The following is a 20822-nucleotide window of genomic DNA, read 5'->3' as shown; positions in this document are numbered from 1 at the left end:
TCAAAGAGAATGCCGCTGTCTCCCAAAATCTCAATTCCATATTTGAATCCAATATTCAAGTCTTTAGGGGCTAATCAGATACTGATCACGGAGGAATGTCCTACGCCGCGTGGGGTATCAATATCGATAGCCATTTCGTCATAACCTCACATCCATTGGTGATGAAGTATCTGTTTACAAAGAACCAATTTAGAACCAGTGCAGAACCAACGCAAACAAGCTTATCTTGTACAAACTAAGAAATTGGTATTAAGAGCGTATTAAAGTCTATCGCTCAGGAACTCCAGCAAAACTAACACCAAAATCTTCAAATTCACACGCCTGTCTCAACCATCCCAATACTGCTTATGATGAATGCTGTTTGGATTTTCTACTCAACCAGGGTATCACTGCCACCAGAATCAAATCACACTGTAACAGAAGAAGGCCGAACCACCGCCTCGTCGCGATCCTTCTGCTTCTGCCTCCATTGCCACTCGAGCAGAATCCAGATGAAGTCTTTGAGGTCGAAATCAGGCCACAGAGTATCGATGAAGAAGATCTGTGTGTCCTGATGGCATTGCCAGAGCATGAAGTCGCTGAGGCGCTCCACTCCGCTGGTTCGTACAAAGATATCTAGGGGCGGGTCGTTTGCAGTGTACATGTGCTTGTCCAAGGTCTCGGCTGTAATTGTTTCGGGGTTTGGTAAGCCCGAAAGGCTGGCAGCGCTGTTTCTCGCGCGTAGACGAGGAGGAGGGGAGTCGGGTTGTAGTGTGGGCGATGAGGAATCTCCATCGCTGTCCTTCTTGGCATCATCTCCATCTAATGGTTCGACTTCTTCGGGGAGGACATCCGGGATTGTAGGCAGCCCCTCGCGACCGTCCAGCTGGCGCGAAAGGATCTTCTGTCGAATTCGAGACGGGGAGAAGGGTGTGCTTCGAGGAGGTGTGGGAGCGAGAAACTCTTGCACTGTTGATTTCACTGCGGACGTGATCTCGGCTCGCGAGGTGTATGGGAAGCAGATGTTCAGAACGGCCCTGAATACGCGTTAGCAATTGGTTCGCTCCTTCGGATACAGTGGACTGACTTGTTATTGTGCTTGGTTCTCGCGACAGCCTTGTCGACCACTTCAAGAACGTCGGTTCGGATCATGTCGCGCTGGCCCAAGACGCGCACACGGGCACCGTAACGGTCGAGGATATGGCCATATTTTGTTAGCTGCTCCAGCTTGATCTTGGCCAGCTCCATCAGACCCTCCACTTCATATTTTGGTCGATTGAAGTTCTCGATACTGAAGGCGTATACAGTCACAACCTTGACTCCAGACTTGTAGCAAATTTCCATGATCTAGATTACACGTTAGCACGTCGCACAATTGCGGAATCGCGGATAACACACCCTAGCCAGCGCCTCAAATCCTCGGTGATGACCCTCTACGGTCTCCATTCTGTGATTTCGAGCATATCGTCGGTTGCCGTCCATCTCGAAAGAAACATGTTGAGGAATAGGACCTTGCTTGAGGGCGCCAATGAGAAGCTCGCGAAGCTGGCGCATAGCCCATTCTCCAGGAGGAGACTCGACAATTACCCTCCGGAGAAACGATGATATAGCGTCAGACATTGTATTCGTTTTGTGTGCGAGACTTGATTTTGGATAACAATTCAAGGAAAGAAAAAAAGTGTCGGGTGGAATAGTGAACGTGTTATCGAGTGTCGCTAGCTTAATTCAGATGGATGTATGTACAACCTAGGCGGTATGAGACGGAATTCGGAATTCGAGAGGAGTTTATGAAAATGGTATAATTGAGAACCAGCTTTAATAATTGGTATGGGAAAACGATCGCCAGATGGCAAATAAACGAAGGTGACGACGAATTGACAAGACAGCCACGAAGCCTATGGTGGCGGAGTAGGCATCTGACGATGGGGATGAGGCTTGTTGAGGCGAGGCGTAGGTTGGCTACGTTTGGAACAGGTTGGCACAAGCTTGGCGATTTTTGAAGCAGGGCAGCTTTTCTGTACTTTATTAGGTGCCACCAGGGATGGTCCCGGTCCAATGATTTCTCTCTCGACACAGGTGGCTTAACGTCATTTTCAGGAACAGGCGCTGTGTCGTTTATATAACGGCACAGCTGACTGGGCATGCATGTTTACCACAACGGCACAATCTACCAGTAGCCATTGCAATTAGCCGTGACCTGAGGTTCAACAAGGATCGGAGTATTCGGGAGAAGTCATCATGAGTTGGGTGATTCAGCCCCTAGCAGGGGATCATGGGAGATCGTGTTAGTGGATCGTCTACCCTGGAACCTCAGGATTTTGATGTCGTTCCGAAATTGAGTGCTTTTTCATGTGATTGTAGTTGTCTTCGGGAATGAAGATCGATTCGAAAATATGGGTTGGTTCTGTCGTAAATACTGATGAGGCTGGAGCTGTGGCTTCAATATCTGTATCCAGCAACGCAATCGGTTCAAGCACTAGGTAGGTGTTTTTGCTACCCTCAATCTCATATGGTGCTTCTATCTGTACCTCATATAGGTAGGCATAGGCACTGATCATTCGTATGCCCCCTTTCTCGCTTGATATAAGCCACAGTGGTTGCGATTCGACTTCTCGATACAGGGTATTCGGTAACACAAAGAAGCATAATCAACGAAACACATCGAGATCCATGATTAGACCTGACGTTGGGTTGCTTTGTTCGTTTTGAACCCACCGGTAAGGCGTTCGCCTAGATTTCATTCAATAGTCAAGAAGGTAACATCACAAGTCCGTCATCTCGAAGAAAGCTTCTGTCCGGAAAGCAATCAGCCCATCCGGCCTCAACACCTTGATAGCGTCATCAAACCTCTTAACAGTAAGTCAAAATCGTCCGTAGCAAAAATTAAATGCCATGGCTTTATATCAAAACTCGATTAGCAACATCCAGCATACAAGTTGAGCTTAAATATGCTGTCTCAACGTTGTGTTTGTTGTTATTATGATATGATCCATATTGATGACAGGGAGCGGATCTCCAACATGCTCGCATCTGCAGCTGGGCAACACGTACGCATGGGGCACAAGTTTGGAGAAGACAAGGATAAGATGAGAGAATCCTGACCTTCCCCAGCCAAGATTTCCCCAGCTGGGTAAACCGAAAAAAACTCAATCCGCATCCTATTGGTATCTCTTGATTTTGCGGATTATATCGATTTCCCTTGACTCGAGTCTACCAAAAATAGGACATGTCATATTCTGTTTTCATGAGGGAACATGGTTCAGAACCTTGATTCTGACAACTGCGCTCGACTTTTTTTTTCCCTTGCAAGAAATACGTCATTACCGCATAAAAAACCTCAGGGAGCTTTTTAGCGTTGCGGATTAGGTGCTATGAAACGCCACCATGCAAAAGCCATGGTTCACAGGCATGTAGAAGCTGTCTCTGCAGTGAACGCTTCATGACTCTCGTATAAGAGAAATTATGTGTAACATGACAGGATTGTTTCCCTCTTGTGTACCATGCAGTGTTTCTCTTGTTGACAGAGCATTCTCATACCAGAGAAGACTGTAATGCTCTCATCCAGCTGCGAGCCCGCCGAGTGATGGCCGATGATGGTGTTGTTGGTGGAGTTGAAGAGCCAGGTCCATGTCTAACCGCCTGTTGCTAACTGTAGAGTTCAATGTCACTCCACTGCAAGAGCTGGCAGGTCTAGTACCAATTCAGAGACAAATACCCATGCTTGGAGAAGGGCGGAGGATATGCAGCGGCCGCCGATACAATCGGTTGGTCAGCGATCCTCGCTGCACCATGTGCCATGTGCTATCCTTGGGTTATCTGTAAAGCTAGGAACCAAAAAAAAAAACATCTTCAACGAGATAGGAGGAAGCCACAATAGGTAGACAGCAAAGACGGCCAAACTTAGGTAGTCCAAGCCTCAGGCACAACCGAGACCATCATTCTTGATCCTACCCACCATCGTCGATCCCGCGTGTCTTGTTTGTCTCGCTTTTTTGGTAGGGTGTAGACTACCTAAGGACTAACCTCGAGAGAGCTGTTTTTCTTACGAGGTCTCTTTTCTTCTAACCTCTCACCTCCTCTTCCTCCTCATCCTCTTCTCTTCATCCTCTCCTCACCAGAGGAGGCTCACCTACACTCTCGAAGCCTCTTGTCATCGTCTTTCATCTGTTACTCTGTTACTCTTCCCCTCTCCGCTTCCCCACACGCTCCAATTGACCTCATCACCCCCCACCAAAGTAAACCGTTGCTACCCCTCGTCGATCGTCGCCCGTGCTTCCCGCCCCTCGCCGAGCTCTAGTCGAGCTTCACTCTGAGCCATGGTTGTTCATGACGGTCACGAATACCTCACCGAGGAAGAGAGACGCCTCAAGGAGGATCGCGATCGCACCAAGTACTGGAAGAAATGGGGCCCTTATGTTGCTGAGAGACAATGGGCTACAGGCATGTGATTCTGACAGTGGTCAACCAGGACCAGTCATGATAAGTCAATTGCTAACCAACGCAAAGTCCGAGAGGATTATAGTCACGATGGAGACGCCTGGAGTCGTGAGTAACCGTTTTCAATGTCGCATCTCATCACCGGCACTAACGACCTACACGTCAGACTTCCCTCACGACCACGCTCGATCGCGCGCATTCCGTTGGGGTGAAGACGGTATCGCTGGTGTCTGCGATACCCACGGCTACCAAAACATTGGCTTCAGCTTCTGGAACGAGGAAGAGTTAGTCAAATGTCACCGCAGGATAATGAACCACCATTGCTAATGAATCTACAGTGAATTCCTCAAGGAGCGTCTCTTTGGCCTCTCAAATCCCCAGGGCAACCATGGCGAGAGTGTAAAAGAGGCTCACTTCCACGTCGATAATACTCCTGTCAGTCATCTTCGCACCTCACTTTCATTCAATTGGCCTGCTAACGATTTGATTAGACTGTAATCCGCCAGATTTTCCAAAAATCCACTCTAAGCTGACCAGTCATGATAGCACTCTTACATGAAATTCCTTTACAAATATCCACAGAAAAAGTTCCCTTACAAAGACCTGATCGACGAAAACGCTCGACGAGGAAAGGAAGATAAAGAATACCAGATCACCGATACCGGGGTCTTCGACGAGGACAGATACTGGGACATCTTCATTGAGACTGCGAAAGAGACCGATGACCCCGATGAGATCCTCTTCCGAGTTACTGCCTGGAACCGAGGCCCTGACCCTGCGCCTCTTCACATCATTCCCCAGGTTTGGTTCCGCAATACCTGGAGCTGGGGTCGAGAGCCTGAGGAGAAAAAGCCATCGATTAAATACGTCGACGAGAATGTGGCCAAGTCTAACCACTGGAGCTTGGGTGAGCGACACTTCTTGTGCTCCCCTTCACCCGGTGTTGGCTCCAGCGGCGACGATGTGATGCCCAAATTCATGTTCACTGAAAACGATACCAACTTCAAGGCTCTCTATGATCAAAAGAACAAGCAACCCTATGTCAAGGATGCGTTCCACCGATACATCGTCGACGGAGAGAAGGAGGCTGTTAACCCTGCCAAGACTGGCACAAAATGTGCTGCATGGTTCAACTTTAACGAAGACGGCGGTGTTAACCCTGGCGAATGTGCTGGTAAGTACTATTGATTCCAAGCTACATAAAATGCAACTAACTCCCGATTTAGTCGTTCGATTCCGTTTTACCAGGAGAGACGACAACTACCTCGACGAGGAAGACTTCGATGATGTTATTGAGAGCCGCAAGGAGGAGGCCGATGAGTTCTACTACAGACTCAGTCCTCTACCCATGGCAGATGATTTGCGCAATATCCAGCGACAAGCTTTCTCCGGCATGATGTGGACTAAGCAACATTATCACTTCATCTGGGATCACTGGGCGAATGGTGATCCTACCATGCCGCCTCCTCCAGCTTCCCGGAAAGACATCAGAAACTCGGCCTGGAAACACATGCACTGCGACGACATTCTATCCATGCCCGATTCATGGGAGTATCCTTTCTTTGCTGCTTGGGATAGTGCCTTTCACTGTATTCCGTTGGCCATGATTGACCCCGACTTTGCCAAGAAGCAGCTTGATTTGTTCACTCGAGAGTGGTACTGTCATCCGAACGGACAGTTGCCGGCGTAAGTGACTTGCTCTGCTTGATATCTAGAACGTCATGTGCTAACATGTCTCCAGATACGAATGGAACTTTGGTGATGTGAACCCACCAGTCCATGCATGGGCGACTTTCAGAACGTTCAAAATTGAGCGCAAGATGTATGGCCGTCAGGACTTGGACTTCCTAGAGCGCGTGTTCCAGAAGCTACTCCTCAACTTCACCTGGTGGGTGAATCGTAAGGATGCCGATGGCAAGAACGTGTTCGAAGGAGGTTTCTTGGGCCTAGACAATATTGGTTTGTTCAACCGCTCAGAGCCCCTGCCCACTGGCGGTGTCCTAGAGCAGGCCGACAGTACTGGATGGATGGCGTTCTACTGCCTTTCTATGCTCAACATTGCTCTTGAGCTGGCCAAGCATCGCCGAATCTACGAGGATATCGCATCCAAGTTCTTCGAGCACTTCATCTTCATTAGTGATGCGATGACCTTCAGAACCGGCCACAAGGACGAGAAGTCTCTATGGAATGAGGAGGATGGTTTCTACTATGATGCCATTTCCTGGGGCGGCCCCTGGATCCAGCAGCTCCCCGTCCGATCGCTCGTGGGCTTGATCCCTCTTTATGCGACCATTACTCTGGAACCAGAGTTGATCAACAGGCTCCCTTCTTTCAAGAAGAGAGTTGACTGGTTCATTGAGAACCGATGCGATCTCGCTGAGAGAAACATGGCCAGTATCCGAAAGCGAGGTAAGGGCAACCGTATTCTGTTGTCTATCGTGAGCAAGGACCGATTGGAGAAGATCCTCAAGCGCATGCTCGACGAGGACGAGTTCTTCAGTGACCACGGTATTCGCTCACTCTCCAAGTTTCACAAGGAGAACCCATTCTCCATGGACGTAAACGGCCAGAAGTTCTGTGTTGGATACGTGCCGGGTGACTCAGATAGTGGTCTGTTTGGCGGCAACAGTAACTGGAGAGGACCTATTTGGCTCTGCGTCAACTTTCTGCTTGTGGAATCCCTGCAACGTTTCTTCCTCTTTTACGGACCAGACTTCCAGGTAGAGTGCCCGACTGGTAGTGGCGATTACATGCACCTGGGCAAGGTATCTGAAGAGATTCAGCACCGTTTGCAGCACCTCTTCGCCCGTACCGACGACGGAAGGCGCAGCATCAACGGCGGTGATGATCGTCTTGACTTTGATGAGCACTGGAAGGATTACCTTTGGTTCCACGAATTCTTCGATGGTGACAACGGCCGTGGTCTGGGAGCTACTCACCAGTGTGGATGGACTGGACTGATTGCTCGCATGATTCATGATACTGGGTATGTTTTTTTGTAGTCTTCTTGTGATGAACCAGTGCACTAACATTTATAGCGTCAACTGCCGCCTTCCTCATACTCCTCGCACACCTTCAATTGCCATGGGTCACTACTTTGACGACATCTTCCATCGAAGCGTCGAGACGGGTGTTCCTCACTCTGGTATGCCTCGCATCAGGCGGTCGTCCACAGCTCGGTCCATCGGTGCCCGTAGTGACTTTGACGATGATACTCGCTCTGTGACCAACTCGATCTATCACGACGATCCGGATCGAGCCAGGGAGCGCACTGAAGCCGATGCTCACATGCACAGCTACGTCTCCGAGCAGCTTGAGAGGTACAGAGATGACAAGAAGGATGGCAACTATGAGCATGATGACGAGTTCGAGACTAAAGCATAGGAGGCTTGCACGGTTATTGGGTGAAGTGAAAGATTGGTGCTGTCAAGAGGAAGGAATAGGTAATTGGGCGTTCTGAAAAGCAGGCCTGGCCAATTGTGCCATGTTCGGAGTAGCAGGGTATCCTGAGTTTATGGGCTTAGACATATCATTCAGCAATCCAAGTACTCATGATACAGTAGAGTTCTTCTTTCGTATTGTTGTCCGTGATGAATATTCAATGACATCACATTATAGCAATACATGGTAAATTTGTTCAAGTCACTGAAAAGAGTTATTTGATGGGGGTGAAGATTTCGATTATGTGTGAGCTCGTCTTCCAAGTTAAAGAGATTCATCGTTGTTTTTTCTTTTCACAACAGACAGACAAACTGAAAGTCATCACGCCGAACAAAGAGAATTCAATTTGGGAACTGCTTTATTGCATGCCCTGTTCACACCCTCCTACACTATTCTTTCCATCGACGCTCTCCCCATTCTTCTCCTCCAGCCCAGGGATACAACAGCAATTAGGCTTGGAAGACTCAAAAAGAAACAGGCGGAAGAGAGGCTCCAGAAGCCGACGGGCAAGCCGCTTAAAGCTGGTTTTGCGTGGTGACGAATCCCACGAGACGAGGCAAAGGAGACACTAAATAGAGTTTGTATACTATGTTGGTGGTTTTACAGAGTGTCCGTGAGGAGCTTGTTCATCTTGGCGATGCGGGAAGACACGCTGAGGTCGATGGTTCGGTCACCGATCTCAACGACGAGTCCACCAACAATCTCGGGGTTAACCTGGGTGAGGGGGTTAGGACTTGACTCGTGGTGATGGTATGGTCTAGACATACCTCGTTGGTGACCTTAAGCTTCTGGCCCTGGCCGACGTAGGCAGACTTGGAGACGGCAGTCTCCAATCGGTTGAGGGTTCGCTTGTCGAGAGCCTAGAGACGACAATGTCAGTCCATTGTCCTTTATGTTCCATGCCATAATGTCTTTCTGTTCATCCATCCTCGTCATACGCCTGATATCGATATGCTGTGACGTAGCTTCCCACTTCCAACCCATGTCGATTCATATATCCCCAAACGTACCTGAGCGCTGGTAACAGTGAGCTCAACCTCACCGCGGGCGGCAGAGATGATGGAGGAGAACTTCTCAACAACACCGGGGATAAGTCCAAGTCGGTTGTTCTCGGCGAGGGTGGCGAGGAAGTTCTTGACGGTCTCGTCCTTGGCGTTGATCTGCTTCTCGAGCTCCTGGACGATGGCCTTCTTGTCGGCCGGGGTGAGGGTCGGGGCGGACAGGACGGCGGCGAGCTTGGGGTCCTTCTCGATGAGAGCGCCGAGTCTGTTCAGGGCATCGGCAGCGGCGTCGATGCTCGAGGTCTTGACGGCGGCAGTGTACTAAATTGACGCAAAAGAAAAAATTGCGTGTCAGCGACGACGCGATTCCAATTGAGGTTTCTGTGCCATGGCGAGGGGAGTGCAATTGGCCTACAAAGCCAATTGACACATGAAGGGTTCGAGGTACGGTGCTCTCTTCATTGTAGGTGGTGCATTATTACCAGAGCAGTAGCATATGTGCCATCAACGCCGAAGACGGAAATCGGGGGCTTGACTTCGGTCGTGGCAACGGCAGCGAAGGATCGGACGGGGGCGGCTCGGAGGGCGAGGGCTCGCTGAGGAGCGGCGACTCGGGCGGCGCGGAGAACCTGTCGCGAGAACATGACGGCGGCTGCTTTGACGAGGACGAGGAGGAGGGAGATGAGAAGAAGGGTGTGATGGTTGATGTTCGGCTTCGATTCACTTGGAGGTTGTTGCTAGCCTGGGGTCTCGGCAATTTTCGGGCGCTCGATGCCTTACGTCCGTTCCAGGCATCCACTTTCTGATTACATAACTCAATATCAGATATCAAATATCAGACATCTGCAACTCTTGGCTCTTGAGTTTCCATCAGAGAAGGTCAATCGGCTCATTGGATACTAAAGGAAATGACTTTCTGTTTCCTCAGGACGTATTCTTGTTAATGCACATGCAAGTTACTATAGTGCGGAACCCCCGATGGCGCAGAACGACTAACAACCTGCTCCCTATCAATCATGATCATACAGCCAAACAGCTTCTTACACTCTAGAATCTTCCCTCAAACGCCCAAAACTCCCAATTGCTAAGTGTCAGTCCCTTCACCCTCAAACTTCTCCTAGTCGCTCTTGAGCATGCTGTCCACCAGATCACCAAGAGGACCCCAGTAATCTCTACCACTCGCCAGGCCGTGCTCATCAACAAACAGCACGTACTGCTTGAAGCTTGTGTTGAGGTGCGGCTCGAGTCCGAGCTCACGAATCACGGGGTAGTGATGGCAGTAGATATGTGCATATACACGGTACATGCGTTTAAAGATCTGGCGAACCAGCGCTGGGAATGATTTGGGGAAAGGTACGCCTGGTGACTATTAGTGTAAGTGCCCAAGACTATGAAAAGGTCCAATGCATACCGATCTTGCTGGGCAAGACTTGTTCGTTGTCAATATTCGCCTGCACCCATGACATGAGTTGCTCAATGTATGCTGGCGCAGGCATCTTGGTTGGACGCTTGTAGTTCTCATTGTCTTGCCACAAATACTCGAACCTAGTCCAGTCAGTTTCTGAGTTGTCTTTGGCCTAGGAAAGCGTACTCATCAGTAGCCTTCATTTCAGGGCATGACTGTGGTGAGCAGAACTCGGTGATGGCACCGTAGAGAAGGTTGATCTGGTTATAGAAGTCCACCACTGAGCCATCAAATTAGCCACGCCTCCTCACAAAGATCAATTCTTTTGGCGAACTTACTGTTGACAGCTAACCATTCATTCTCATCCTCGCCTTCTGGAAGCTTGACAACCTTGCGCAAGCTGCCACCGCCGAGCGTCACCTCAGCATATTGTCGCAACTGATAGCTGGCCGAGCCGCCCTTGCCCACGCGCGGGCGGAACTGGTTTCTCGTCCGCTGGTTACTGTTCACCAAAGTTCCCGGGTTAGCAAGCGTCAACTCATCCACAAACATCAGAGGTTCTCCAGATAGGGAGACGGGTATAATGGTCGTTTCCAACTGCTGCATCGTCAGGAGCGACTTCGGGTTCAAGTATCGAAACATGCTGGCGGTGTGCGGCGGCGAACACGGAGACTCCATGGTTAAGGTGTTTGGGAACAACGTAGAGAGACTAACACGGTAGTTAAGAAGGCTTGAGCCATTGTGAGCAGCGATTTCGACGAGGTCTCAAAAGGTCGAGTTGCGATGCTGTTGCATTCCAGCGGTTAGCGGGGCAATCAATCATGGGTTATAGTGAGGGGAGACAAACAAGGCTGGGTAAAATGAGACAGATACCTCTAATCTTTCTCGTGAATAATTAGATGCGATATTGCAGAGTAGTAAACTGCTAGGATGGTGCTTTTTGTATATTGTTTTGGTAAGGGGTTGCGGCTGAACCTTATTGCTGAGGGTGATAGGGCAAAGGTGGAATAGGTAAGGTTGAGTTGTACGTTATCGATGGCGTAGGACAGTTGCACTGTTTACTCTATTTCCTGATTGGTTTGGTTGCTACGGAGCCAGGTCATCCAACGAACCCCACCACCCGCCTACCTACCGAAGCTGCCACTGAAGCTTGATGCCAGTGCCAGTGTAGCCCGTGCATTTGACGATTGAATTTCATGGCTGATCAAACTATGATTATTACGACGCTTTCGAGGGCAGCTTGCATGTATTTGAATTAAGATTGAGTATTTTAAATATATGCCGTAGCCATTGCCGGTTCTACTAGATTAGGAATGGCTGTGCTCTAATATTTACATCACTTCATCTATATAAACTTGACTTCAATCACCATCTTCCTCCACGGCCTCTCCCTTGCCCGCTTCCTCGTCCTCTCCCGCCCCTCCCGCCCCTCCCGCCCCCGCGACCTCTGCCACGACCAGAGAATCGTTGATCAGTTTTGGGCGGTCCCTGTGCTTTCCTCTGTCGCCTCTCTGCATCTGTGGCATGCCATATATTTGCAAGTCCCATAAGTTCACAGAAAGCCGCCGTCTGAGGGCTGGTGTACTCCTCTGGCTGCTCGTTAACAATCTCGGGAGCACCTGGTACGTGAGGCGGTGCTGTGATCTCAAAGTTGTAAGGGACATCTAGCTTTCCACCCTTGACAACATTTTCCTCGATCCATTCTCTCTCTCTTTCGATGAGGGGCAGATAATGCTCTTCTCCAAGATCAGGAGGCGCCTGTACACTTCGGTCACCAACAATCAAGGAGTCATGGAAGACGCGAGTGATTGCGAGCCATTCTGGATCGTATTTTAACCTCCAGCGAGGTGATTCTTGGGACGGGGGATACTCAGAACTCGTCTCTGGCTTGAAAGGTTGAATCTCGCACAATTGTAGATAGTGTCTATGCCCTTCGCACTTGTCCAGGGCAAGAAATCGAACCTCTTTGTTCGTGATCTCAGGAGGTACTGGCTGACCTGGTGTTTTCTTTGGTTGAGGCCGAGCAAACGATGCTGGAAGCTGCGCTCTTAGCTCATCCGACACTTCATTTGATGCCTCTGGAGCTTCTTTCGTCTCAGCCTCACTCTTCTCGACTTCTGCAACAGGTTCAACCTTGGAACCCTCGTCATCATCGTCATCCATATCCAAGTCTATTTCGTCAGGGTTGACCTCGGCAGCTGGGGCAGGTGTAGGGGCAGGAGCAGGAACGAGAAATTCCTTGCTCTCCTGGGTTACAGGCTCGGCGTCTTTGTATACCTTGACTGCAGCGAACTTGACGTGCATGTGGGCTGAGAACCAGTAAGGAGGTCGCAGGCGATCCATGACATACTCTGCTGCCACGTTACCAAGGGTACCGTCTATGGACTCCTGTTTAAAGAAAGGCTTCTTTTTGAAGAGCTCTGCATGATCCCCATGCCACTCAACTGCATGTGGCCAGTCGTGGCTAAGGCCGATGTCCACCTGAGTCCGTACTTGAAGCATTTTTCGGACATCGAATTCTCGAATATGGTACCACGACTTAACGTCATCACCGCTGAATGGAAGCCTCTCGTGATGCGGCTTTCGATAGTCAAACCCCTTCCAGATACCAGACAATCCAGCGATGCGCAATGGGCCGAAGCGCAAGATATTGGCAGCACCCATGTAATAGATATTGGGTGCTACCCAGCCTCCATAATAAAGCTCCCAGAGATGTGAACTGGCTTCGTGGTTTCCAGCAATGAATATTGTTAGATAGGGTGCTTTTTGTTCACCAGAGTAGTACCTGGGAAAATCTCCTAGGCGTCGGTACTTGACAGGGCAAGACATGATGCTCAAATCTGCAGCATTTCGAACGGACTGTGACGCGGTGTGAGCAAACTAATGGAAAGGGCATTGAAGCTGAACGTGAGCTGAAAATACCTGAAAATCACCTCCAATGATGAGAATATCAACGGCATCCCACCCACGTTGCTTACAAGACTCTTCCACTGAGGCGTAGATTGCATCTAACGTGCCATGGCCCTTATGTTGTTAATGCCATCTCGATTTTTCTATTGCTCGAGGGAACTCACACATCCTTCTACTGCAACTCGGACGCCCTGCGTCTCGAATGTGTTTGCAGCCATTTTTTGTGTTGACGTGGAATTGTAGTTGTAGATGGAAAGTTGAGGCTGAGTGGGTTCACAGACAGAAGCTGCTTTCCTTTATGGGCAAGCAACTGCTTACAGCGATAACACCAAGCAAAGGATCATTTAGTCCCACGCTTTCCTGCCTAAAACAATGACTCAGATATTGAAATGAGACAACCGTTTATATCACATCAGCTTAAGGCTTAATAGTCATTTTTTCTCTATTGGAGGCATGGCAGCGCTACCAATTGGTCCTGGGTATCCACCATGCTGAGATGTACATATCAGAAGAACCACCAAGCACAAGGATACCCAGTCTCTTGATGTGAGTCCGTGAATTAAGGACGAGTCTTTGCTTGGGGCAGTGATCATTGAGTGGTAATGCTTGATCATGAGTCCACACATCCTTGTCTTTCATGCCGCATCCGTCAAGGCAAGTGAATCTTATGTAGGACAGACTAATCCTCCCCTGCTTTCTTCCGGGATTACTCCCAGAGTGCATCAAGTGCAGAGCATTGATGACAGACATTGAAAACTCTCACTTAAAACAATTTTACAATCAAGAAATGTTGCCCTTCAGAAAAAGCGAAAGCTCAATGCGTCAACTGAGTAACGCAGAGTGAGAGGGTTACTTCAATCTTCCATCTCTAATAGACGTTCGACCCACGGAGGAGTGAAGAGAAGAACGCATATGCTGAAATGGTGACAAGTCACAGTTAGGCATGTTGGCATCAGAATCAGGAACTAGATCTGGTCTGGTTCGACGTGTGTCAATCGTTTCTAGTGTAAGCCCATTACCATCATTCGCAAAAAAAGAAAAAAGAAAAATAAACTGTAAGGTCTGAAGAGAGCTGCATAAGACCGACTGAATCTTACCATACCAACTCCAAAACGCCGTCATCAAGTGCTGAAATTAGGGCATACTGTTCACGCCCATCTCTGAGTTATGGCTTCTTAGCTTCTCACTTCATGCCCATATTCGCCCTGGATGAGATTAGTATCGAAGCAATTGGTTGTAGCAATGCATGGCTGGGCTGCATACTGGTCCAGGCCCAGGTAATCTGCCGCGGCCAACAGTTCGAGGCAGAGCTCGACCGGAATCTCCATGTCGGGAACATCCTCGCTGTTACGGTAGCGGTACCAGTAGTGAAAGTATTCGACAACCTTATCAAGGACCATGGCGCTGTTGATAGAATCATCATCAGCGTCTAGCTCTTCCAGGTTTGAAATGGTTCAGCGGAGACAAGGCACGACCGGGCTTGGGGTGCGTGTGGTCAGGTCAAGTGTAGTGAGTAGTCATGCAGCCCAACTGAGAGATCTCGGTTGTTCTGTCTGGAAAGCGTGATGAAGTGTCATCAATCCACGGAGCAGGCCACCTGGAGAGGATGGCATGTCGATGATATCAACCTACCTCATCTCTTGGAAGACACAACGGGCCTCTTTGGCTTCGGCGAACTGGCTTCTGACGTCGAGCATGCCCTTGATGATTGGACTGACAAGAGCAGCATCGCGTAGAACGACAAACTCGAAGCCGTCGCCAGAAACGAGAGTGATGTATTTGCTGGGTGTCTTCCAGTCCATGGCTGGATGTTCTTTGCTGCGTTGCTGTCGACAAGTTTGCAAAAGAAAGAAAGGGAAGAAAGAAAGAGAGACGAGAATTTCTTGGAGAGGAGATGCAGAAATAGGCAGAGACTGAATGGATACCTATGGAGCAAACACGCGCTAAAACTCAGTAGGTAGGACCTTGTCGTGAACAAAGAAGCGAGAAAGTGAGTGACCTTGGCTTGGAAATTTTCTCGTGAGCGAGCAACCAAAGCACGTGCACGGACCAATCATCTCCGTCATTTTCAGCTCCGATGCATGAAGTAAGGTAAGGTAACTCCCCGGATAAAGATAGCAGTTGCCCCGTCAACATGTTTACTCGGGTAACTTGGTGGTGCAACAAAGCCACACTTGAGACTTGACTCCCCATAGTCCTTCCACTCTTTGGTCTTGAAGCGACTAAGTTTAAACTTGCAGCAAACAAACAACCCAAAATCCGAGTCAACACAGGCAAAGGAGCTCTACCAGACAAGAAAATCATCTTTTAAAGGATCCCTTCTTAGCCCCAAGCATCTCAACTCGACTCAATTAGGCCCTTGATCGTCTTCCTCTTGATCTTTAGCTCGTCCTCGCCCTCGCCCTCCTCCTCCACATCACTCATCTCCCCCGTTTGCTCCATCGCATTAAACGCTCGATTGCTTTGTCTCTCTTCCACCCCGCACCATCACGAGCACTATACAGCCGAACATTCTTCATTCCTCAGAAGCGCATTCTTAAGGCAATCTCTACCAAAGGCCAAGCAATCCTCTAAAAGACTCGCGCTTGAGCCTGCACTCCCGACCCTGCAGCATAGCTTTGCGCCCAAGCATGGCATCATCGCATCAGTATCGCACTTCGTACTTTGATACCAACGAGCAGATCCGACGTCAACAGCGCACGCGCTCCAGTGAGGGTACCGTCAGTACCACTATGAGCTCGTCGACGGGCCGTGAGTCGGCAGCGACTCACGTCACAGAAGCGCCTACCTTTTCCAAGAAGATTGTTGTTGTCGGTGATGGCGGTTGCGGCAAGACCTGCTTGCTCATTAGCTACAGCCAAGGTTACTTCCCAGAGGTAAGCAGCTCTCTGTAGCTACTCTCAGCGTACCGAGACTAACAACCACAGAAATATGTGCCTACTGTCTTTGAAAACTACATCACCTATCCTATCCACTCAGCCACTGGTAAGACTGTGGAACTTGCATTGTGGGATACAGCCGGCCAAGAGGAATATGACCGTCTCCGACCGCTCTCATACCCTGAGACCGACTTGATCTTTGTATGCTTTGCTATCGACTGTCCGAACTCGCTGGACAACGTTCTTGATAAGGTACGATCATATCCTTTCCCTTCTCAGCGCATCTTGTACTAATCACTCTTCTATAGTGGTACCCCGAGGTTCTACACTTCTGCCCATACACTCCTCTGGTTCTTGTGGGTCTCAAGTCAGATCTTCGTTACAAGAAGACTTGCATTGATATGCTCAAGACGCAAGGTCTTACTCCAGTCACCACGGAGCAAGGTATGGCCGTTGCTAAGAAGATGAACGCGCAGTACATGGAGTGCAGTAGCAAGGAAATGTCAGGCGTCGACGAGATTTTTGAGCAGGCTATCAACACTGTCGTCGCTAATGACCGGAAAACCATCGAGGCGGCAGCAGCCTCAGGTTCTTCCAAGGAGAGCAAGTCATCAACACCTGGGGTGGGACAGATTAAGAGGAAGAAGAGAAGGTGTCCAATCCTCTAAAGGCGCCCACGGCCAGAGATGGATGAAAGATTGATTTCTTGGATTGAGGAACTTTTCTACTCATCATTGTCTTGCAAAGCCTCCCTTGCCATCTTCTCCTGGGGAGGGGAGGCCAGGAGGGCCCCACAAAGAAAAGGCAGCTCGATGGGCCAGCATTAAAAGAGTTGTAATGACCATCGCATGAACATTGTTTCTTATAACGATTCACATTTACGTTATTTCTTTACCTTCATTGCTGTTTTAACATTGATAAGGAACTCACTCGTGGTAGGTAAACAGGCCCAGAGAGAGGACATCGCAGGCGTTCACCTACACAAGAGATGTATCTCGGAGGGATAGGGGGACATAGTTCGGGATCGAAAGTATGGCATGGCACGGGAGGAAGCGCGCACATTTGTATTTGCTTTTTTTATTATCTGAAAGTGACTTATGAGATAGGGGAGCAACTAGAGTTGCAGGCTGTTTTTTTTTTATATGTATCCTACCGTTGGCACCAGGCAAATTGTGGTGCCGGGTGTTTTGATGGCCTTCCTTTTGTTAGTGTTTTGGTGCGTGGTTGTACTGAGTTGATAGGATCGCTGGAATCAAAGTTTACAACTAAATACGTGCATTCCTGTGATGTATATCAACGCCTCCTGCGATAGATTTGTAACTCATCAGTTGAGTGAATAAAGACTGAGTCATACTTTCGAATATAAACTTCAGCCCGTGAACCCTGCTAAATAAATAAATCTTTGCCACAACGGCACGGCGGTGAGATTAAGAATCAGTTCATGATTTATTTATTTACTTCTAGGTTTATTTCGCGAGTTCTATAACCACATTGCGACTATCTTTTGCACAAACCCGCTTCACATGCTTCTTCATCATCATAGCTGAGTTGCCAGCTTAGGTACCTATTCATTTTTACCTCTGGACATTATGGATCATGACCTGAAAAGACCTTCTTAGGTCGACTATACCGCCCAGTTGCCCCCACTGTTATACATGTACGTATTGTTATTTATGTACAAATGTCCCAGCTCTTTTGAAACTTTTCTCCTGTCCAAGCATCTGTAACCATCATACAAGTTGAAAAATGACCATCATGAGGGGAGCATTATACATAGAGCCAACGCCAACCGATATAACCTCGTCTAAAAATACACGCAAGATGCGATTGAGTGTGGAGATGTCATCAAAACACACATCTCCGTCATTATGGAAGAACGATATGCTTATTTGTTCTTGACAACACCGACCTTGGCGGCGCGCAGCACCCGGCCGTTAAGCTTGAAGCCCTTCTGTTGAACGAAGAAAACAGTGCCATCCTCCTTATCGGGCTGAGGAGTCATAAAAGTGGCCTCCTGCTCGTTGGGGTTGAACTTCTCGCCCTCGGGATTGAGTCGCTCGAGGCCATGCTTCTTGAGGGTGTTCATGAGGATATCTTCGGTCATCTTGAGACCCTCATACAGGTTGGCGAGATCCTCCAGGCCCTCAGGTCGGTCTGGGGCGTTGAGCTTATCCTTGGGAACCATTCCAAGGGCGCGGTCGAGGTTGTCGACGCTGTCGACAAGATCCTTGGCGAATTTTTGGATGGCAAAATCTTTAGCAGACTTGACCTCACGTGTGGTACGCTCTTGAAGGTTGCGGAAGTCGGCGACGGTGCGCATACACTTATCCTACAAGAGAGTCAGTCTTCCCATATCAAATTGTATATTTGGTTATCACAAACCTTCCAGTCTACAACCTCGTTCTCCTTGGCTGCAAGTTCCTTCTTGAGCTCAGCGAGAGGATCGCTCTCTTTGTCACCCTCAGCGGGCTTTTCCTCCGTTTTGGCCTCCTCAGCAGGCTTGGCCTCAGTCTCCTTGGCGTCACTGTACCATCTCGAAACGGCGGGCTGAACGGATCTGAGAGCAAAGGCGGGCGCAGCCTGGAATTGCGACTGAATAAAAGGTCGGGGGACGGCAACCTTAGGAGCAGCTCGCAGAGCGCGGGATGAGGAAGCAATAGCCTGGCGGAACATTGTCAGGGTATATGAGGAATTAAATTTTAGATTTCGGTAGCAACAAAGTAAATTACGAGGAAGACTCGACGGAGATAGGCTGATGCACTTGAGTAAGTGTACAGTGGCTGTGGTGGGTAGGTAGGTATCAGGAAGTTTGGAAGCTCCGAGTTAGGACTGAAATTTTAGCTGTCGGCATGGTTGATTCGCTTCGCATTTAGAAGGGTCGCGCCGGCTTCTCTTCCGGGGACGGGAAGCTTCCATTCGGCGGGCAATAGCAGGGCAAGGGCCATATCTAGGATCTGATACGTACCCATCTGGAATTACCTAAGGCCTATGTACTGTGTATGCGGATCAACAAAAACCCGTCACTGCATCATTGATGTAACTAATACCCTAGGCGGGCTGTTTCCTCGCTGCAGGATCCACTCTTTTACTGGCCTACGTCGTGCTCTGGCAACCTAGAGGCTAAGGTTAGGTAGCTGTTCGCTATGCTATTGCTTCAACATACCTCTAACCAAACAACTTCAAGATAACGACCACTGCTCTTCAGCGCCCCCCAAGTCTCGACTCTGCCTTCACAGCGCATTACCTCTCACCCACGATTGTATCCAGCGGCACGCGCAAACACATCCTTCACAATGGCGGCGGCCGAATCAGCGAGGGTTCAGGAAGCGCAGAAGCTTGCCAAGTCCGACCCTCGAAAGGCTGAGGCCATCTACAAGGACATCATTTCCAAGGCTCCTAGCACCACATCTGATGCTGCCACTCGCGAGTACGAGACTGCTCTGATTAGCTTAGGAGAGCTGTATCGAGATGAGAAGTGCGCACTCCTCAACACCGCTGTTCCTGTGCCCCGCTAACAAATACGACAGGAATACCCAAGAGTTGGTGACCCTGGTCAAGGAGAGCAGAACGGTCTTCTCTTCTTTCGCAAAGGCCAAGTCAGCAAAGCTTGGTAGGTTCTCAGCATCACATGATCCTGCCTCGAGGTCTAACAGCTAGCTAACGCGGTGATGTAGTCCGCCAACTGCTCGACCTCATCAAGGAAATCCCCGATAGCACCGATATCGAAATCTCCGTCACCAAGGACTGTATAGAATGGGCCACCGCCGAGCGCCGCGCGTTTCAGCGACAGGACCTCGAGGTCCGCCTTGTCACTCTCCAGATGGCAAAGCAATCCTACTACGAAGCCCTCGGTCTCATTAACAACCTTCTTCGCGAGCTCAAGCGCCTCGATGACAAGCTCCGGCTCGTCGAAGTTCAGCTCCTCGAGTCGAGAGTTTACCACGCCCTTGGCAACATCCCCAAGTCCCGTGCCGCTCTTACAAGTGCACGAACAAGCGCCGCCAGCGTATACACCCCTCCGATGCTACAGGCTAACCTCGACATGCAGAGCGGTATGCTTCATGCTGAGGACAAGGACTTCAACACCGCTTTCTCTTACTTCATTGAGGCTCTCGATGGCTACCACTCTCAAGATGAGAGCCCCCGCGCTCAGGCTGCTCTTCAGTACATGCTTCTTTGCAAGATCATGCTAAACCTTGTTGACGATGTCAACAACCTTATGACTTCCAAGCAAGCCCTCAAGTACGCTGGCAAGAACCTAGAGGCCATGAAGGCCATCGCTCGCGCACACTCGAATCGATCACTGGAGGAGTATGAGCGAGCACTTTCTTCCTACCGATATGAGCTCGGTAGCGACGCTTTTATCCGCAACCACCTCCGCCGCCTCTACGATGCTATGCTGGAGCAGAACCTCATCAAGGTCATCGAGCCTTTCTCACGCGTCGAAATCGACCACATTGCCAAGATGGTTGGCCTTGACACTCAGCAGGTTGAGCGAAAACTGTCTCAGATGATCTTGGACAAGGTTATTATCGGTGTTTTGGACCAGGGCGCTGGTTGTCTCATCATCTTTGACGAGACGCACCGGGATGAGTCCTATGATGCGGCTCTGGCAACAATCGAGAAACTGAGCAGTGTGGTGGATGTGCTTTACACGAACCAAGCTTCCATGCTGGAATAGATTAGCAATGAGAGGCACAATAGTTGTTGTATGTAATATATCTCACACTCTTAGACCAGGTGTTGCAAGAGGGAACAGAGCCGTATATG

General features: G+C 49.4%; 9 protein-coding genes across 9 annotated transcripts; 3 read left to right on the top strand and 6 right to left on the bottom strand.

Annotated features, from left to right (window-relative positions):
• Nucleotides 1–406: 406 nt before the first annotated feature.
• Nucleotides 407–1599, bottom strand: FMAN_01295 (putative cis-prenyltransferase; the record flags this gene model as incomplete). Its single annotated transcript, XM_041833152.1, has 3 exons — nucleotides 407–1016; nucleotides 1067–1326; nucleotides 1378–1599. 3 exons carry the CDS (start codon nucleotides 1597–1599, stop codon nucleotides 407–409), a joined length of 1092 nt encoding a protein of 363 aa, XP_041676633.1.
• A 2696-nt stretch (nucleotides 1600–4295) lies between these two features.
• Nucleotides 4296–7800, top strand: FMAN_01294 (putative glucosidase I; the record flags this gene model as incomplete). The annotated part of the gene is made up of 9 exons (XM_041833141.1): nucleotides 4296–4419; nucleotides 4486–4524; nucleotides 4583–4700; nucleotides 4755–4851; nucleotides 4908–4910; nucleotides 4963–5590; nucleotides 5643–6102; nucleotides 6158–7402; nucleotides 7455–7800. The coding sequence occupies 9 exons, from the start codon at nucleotides 4296–4298 to the stop codon at nucleotides 7798–7800; spliced, it is 3060 nt and encodes a 1019-aa protein (XP_041676632.1).
• Nucleotides 7801–8457: 657 nt separating this feature from the next.
• Nucleotides 8458–9502, bottom strand: FMAN_01293 (putative oligomycin sensitivity conferring protein (ATP5); the record flags this gene model as incomplete). The annotated part of the gene is made up of 4 exons (XM_041833130.1): nucleotides 8458–8571; nucleotides 8625–8717; nucleotides 8868–9179; nucleotides 9341–9502. The coding sequence occupies 4 exons, from the start codon at nucleotides 9500–9502 to the stop codon at nucleotides 8458–8460; spliced, it is 681 nt and encodes a 226-aa protein (XP_041676631.1).
• Nucleotides 9503–9975: 473 nt separating this feature from the next.
• On the bottom strand, nucleotides 9976–11003 carry FMAN_01292 (putative MOB1 protein; the record flags this gene model as incomplete). Its single annotated transcript, XM_041833119.1, has 5 exons — nucleotides 9976–10217; nucleotides 10270–10403; nucleotides 10450–10543; nucleotides 10602–10765; nucleotides 10978–11003. The coding sequence occupies 5 exons, from the start codon at nucleotides 11001–11003 to the stop codon at nucleotides 9976–9978; spliced, it is 660 nt and encodes a 219-aa protein (XP_041676630.1).
• A 625-nt stretch (nucleotides 11004–11628) lies between these two features.
• On the bottom strand, nucleotides 11629–13391 carry FMAN_01291 (uncharacterized protein; the record flags this gene model as incomplete). The annotated part of the gene is made up of 3 exons (XM_041833108.1): nucleotides 11629–13122; nucleotides 13186–13287; nucleotides 13338–13391. The coding sequence occupies 3 exons, from the start codon at nucleotides 13389–13391 to the stop codon at nucleotides 11629–11631; spliced, it is 1650 nt and encodes a 549-aa protein (XP_041676629.1).
• A 965-nt stretch (nucleotides 13392–14356) lies between these two features.
• FMAN_01290 (uncharacterized protein) lies at nucleotides 14357–14975 on the bottom strand (the record flags this gene model as incomplete). Its single annotated transcript, XM_041833097.1, has 3 exons — nucleotides 14357–14378; nucleotides 14437–14577; nucleotides 14806–14975. 3 exons carry the CDS (start codon nucleotides 14973–14975, stop codon nucleotides 14357–14359), a joined length of 333 nt encoding a protein of 110 aa, XP_041676628.1.
• Nucleotides 14976–15803: 828 nt separating this feature from the next.
• FMAN_01289 (putative RHO1 protein) lies at nucleotides 15804–16720 on the top strand (the record flags this gene model as incomplete). The annotated part of the gene is made up of 3 exons (XM_041833086.1): nucleotides 15804–16049; nucleotides 16101–16304; nucleotides 16361–16720. The coding sequence occupies 3 exons, from the start codon at nucleotides 15804–15806 to the stop codon at nucleotides 16718–16720; spliced, it is 810 nt and encodes a 269-aa protein (XP_041676627.1).
• Nucleotides 16721–17937: 1217 nt separating this feature from the next.
• Nucleotides 17938–18725, bottom strand: FMAN_01288 (putative heat shock protein MGE1 precursor; the record flags this gene model as incomplete). The annotated part of the gene is made up of 2 exons (XM_041833075.1): nucleotides 17938–18381; nucleotides 18435–18725. 2 exons carry the CDS (start codon nucleotides 18723–18725, stop codon nucleotides 17938–17940), a joined length of 735 nt encoding a protein of 244 aa, XP_041676626.1.
• Nucleotides 18726–19345: 620 nt separating this feature from the next.
• FMAN_01287 (putative 26s proteasome p44.5 protein) lies at nucleotides 19346–20733 on the top strand (the record flags this gene model as incomplete). Its single annotated transcript, XM_041833064.1, has 3 exons — nucleotides 19346–19527; nucleotides 19580–19662; nucleotides 19727–20733. The coding sequence occupies 3 exons, from the start codon at nucleotides 19346–19348 to the stop codon at nucleotides 20731–20733; spliced, it is 1272 nt and encodes a 423-aa protein (XP_041676625.1).
• Between the last annotated feature and the right edge of the window lie 89 nt (nucleotides 20734–20822).

This window comes from Fusarium mangiferae (assembly GCF_900044065.1).
Source record: "Fusarium mangiferae strain MRC7560 genome assembly, contig: FMAN_scaffold001, whole genome shotgun sequence".
Taxonomy (NCBI): domain Eukaryota; kingdom Fungi; phylum Ascomycota; class Sordariomycetes; order Hypocreales; family Nectriaceae; genus Fusarium; species Fusarium mangiferae.
This window is presented reverse-complemented; position numbering and strand designations above follow the sequence as displayed.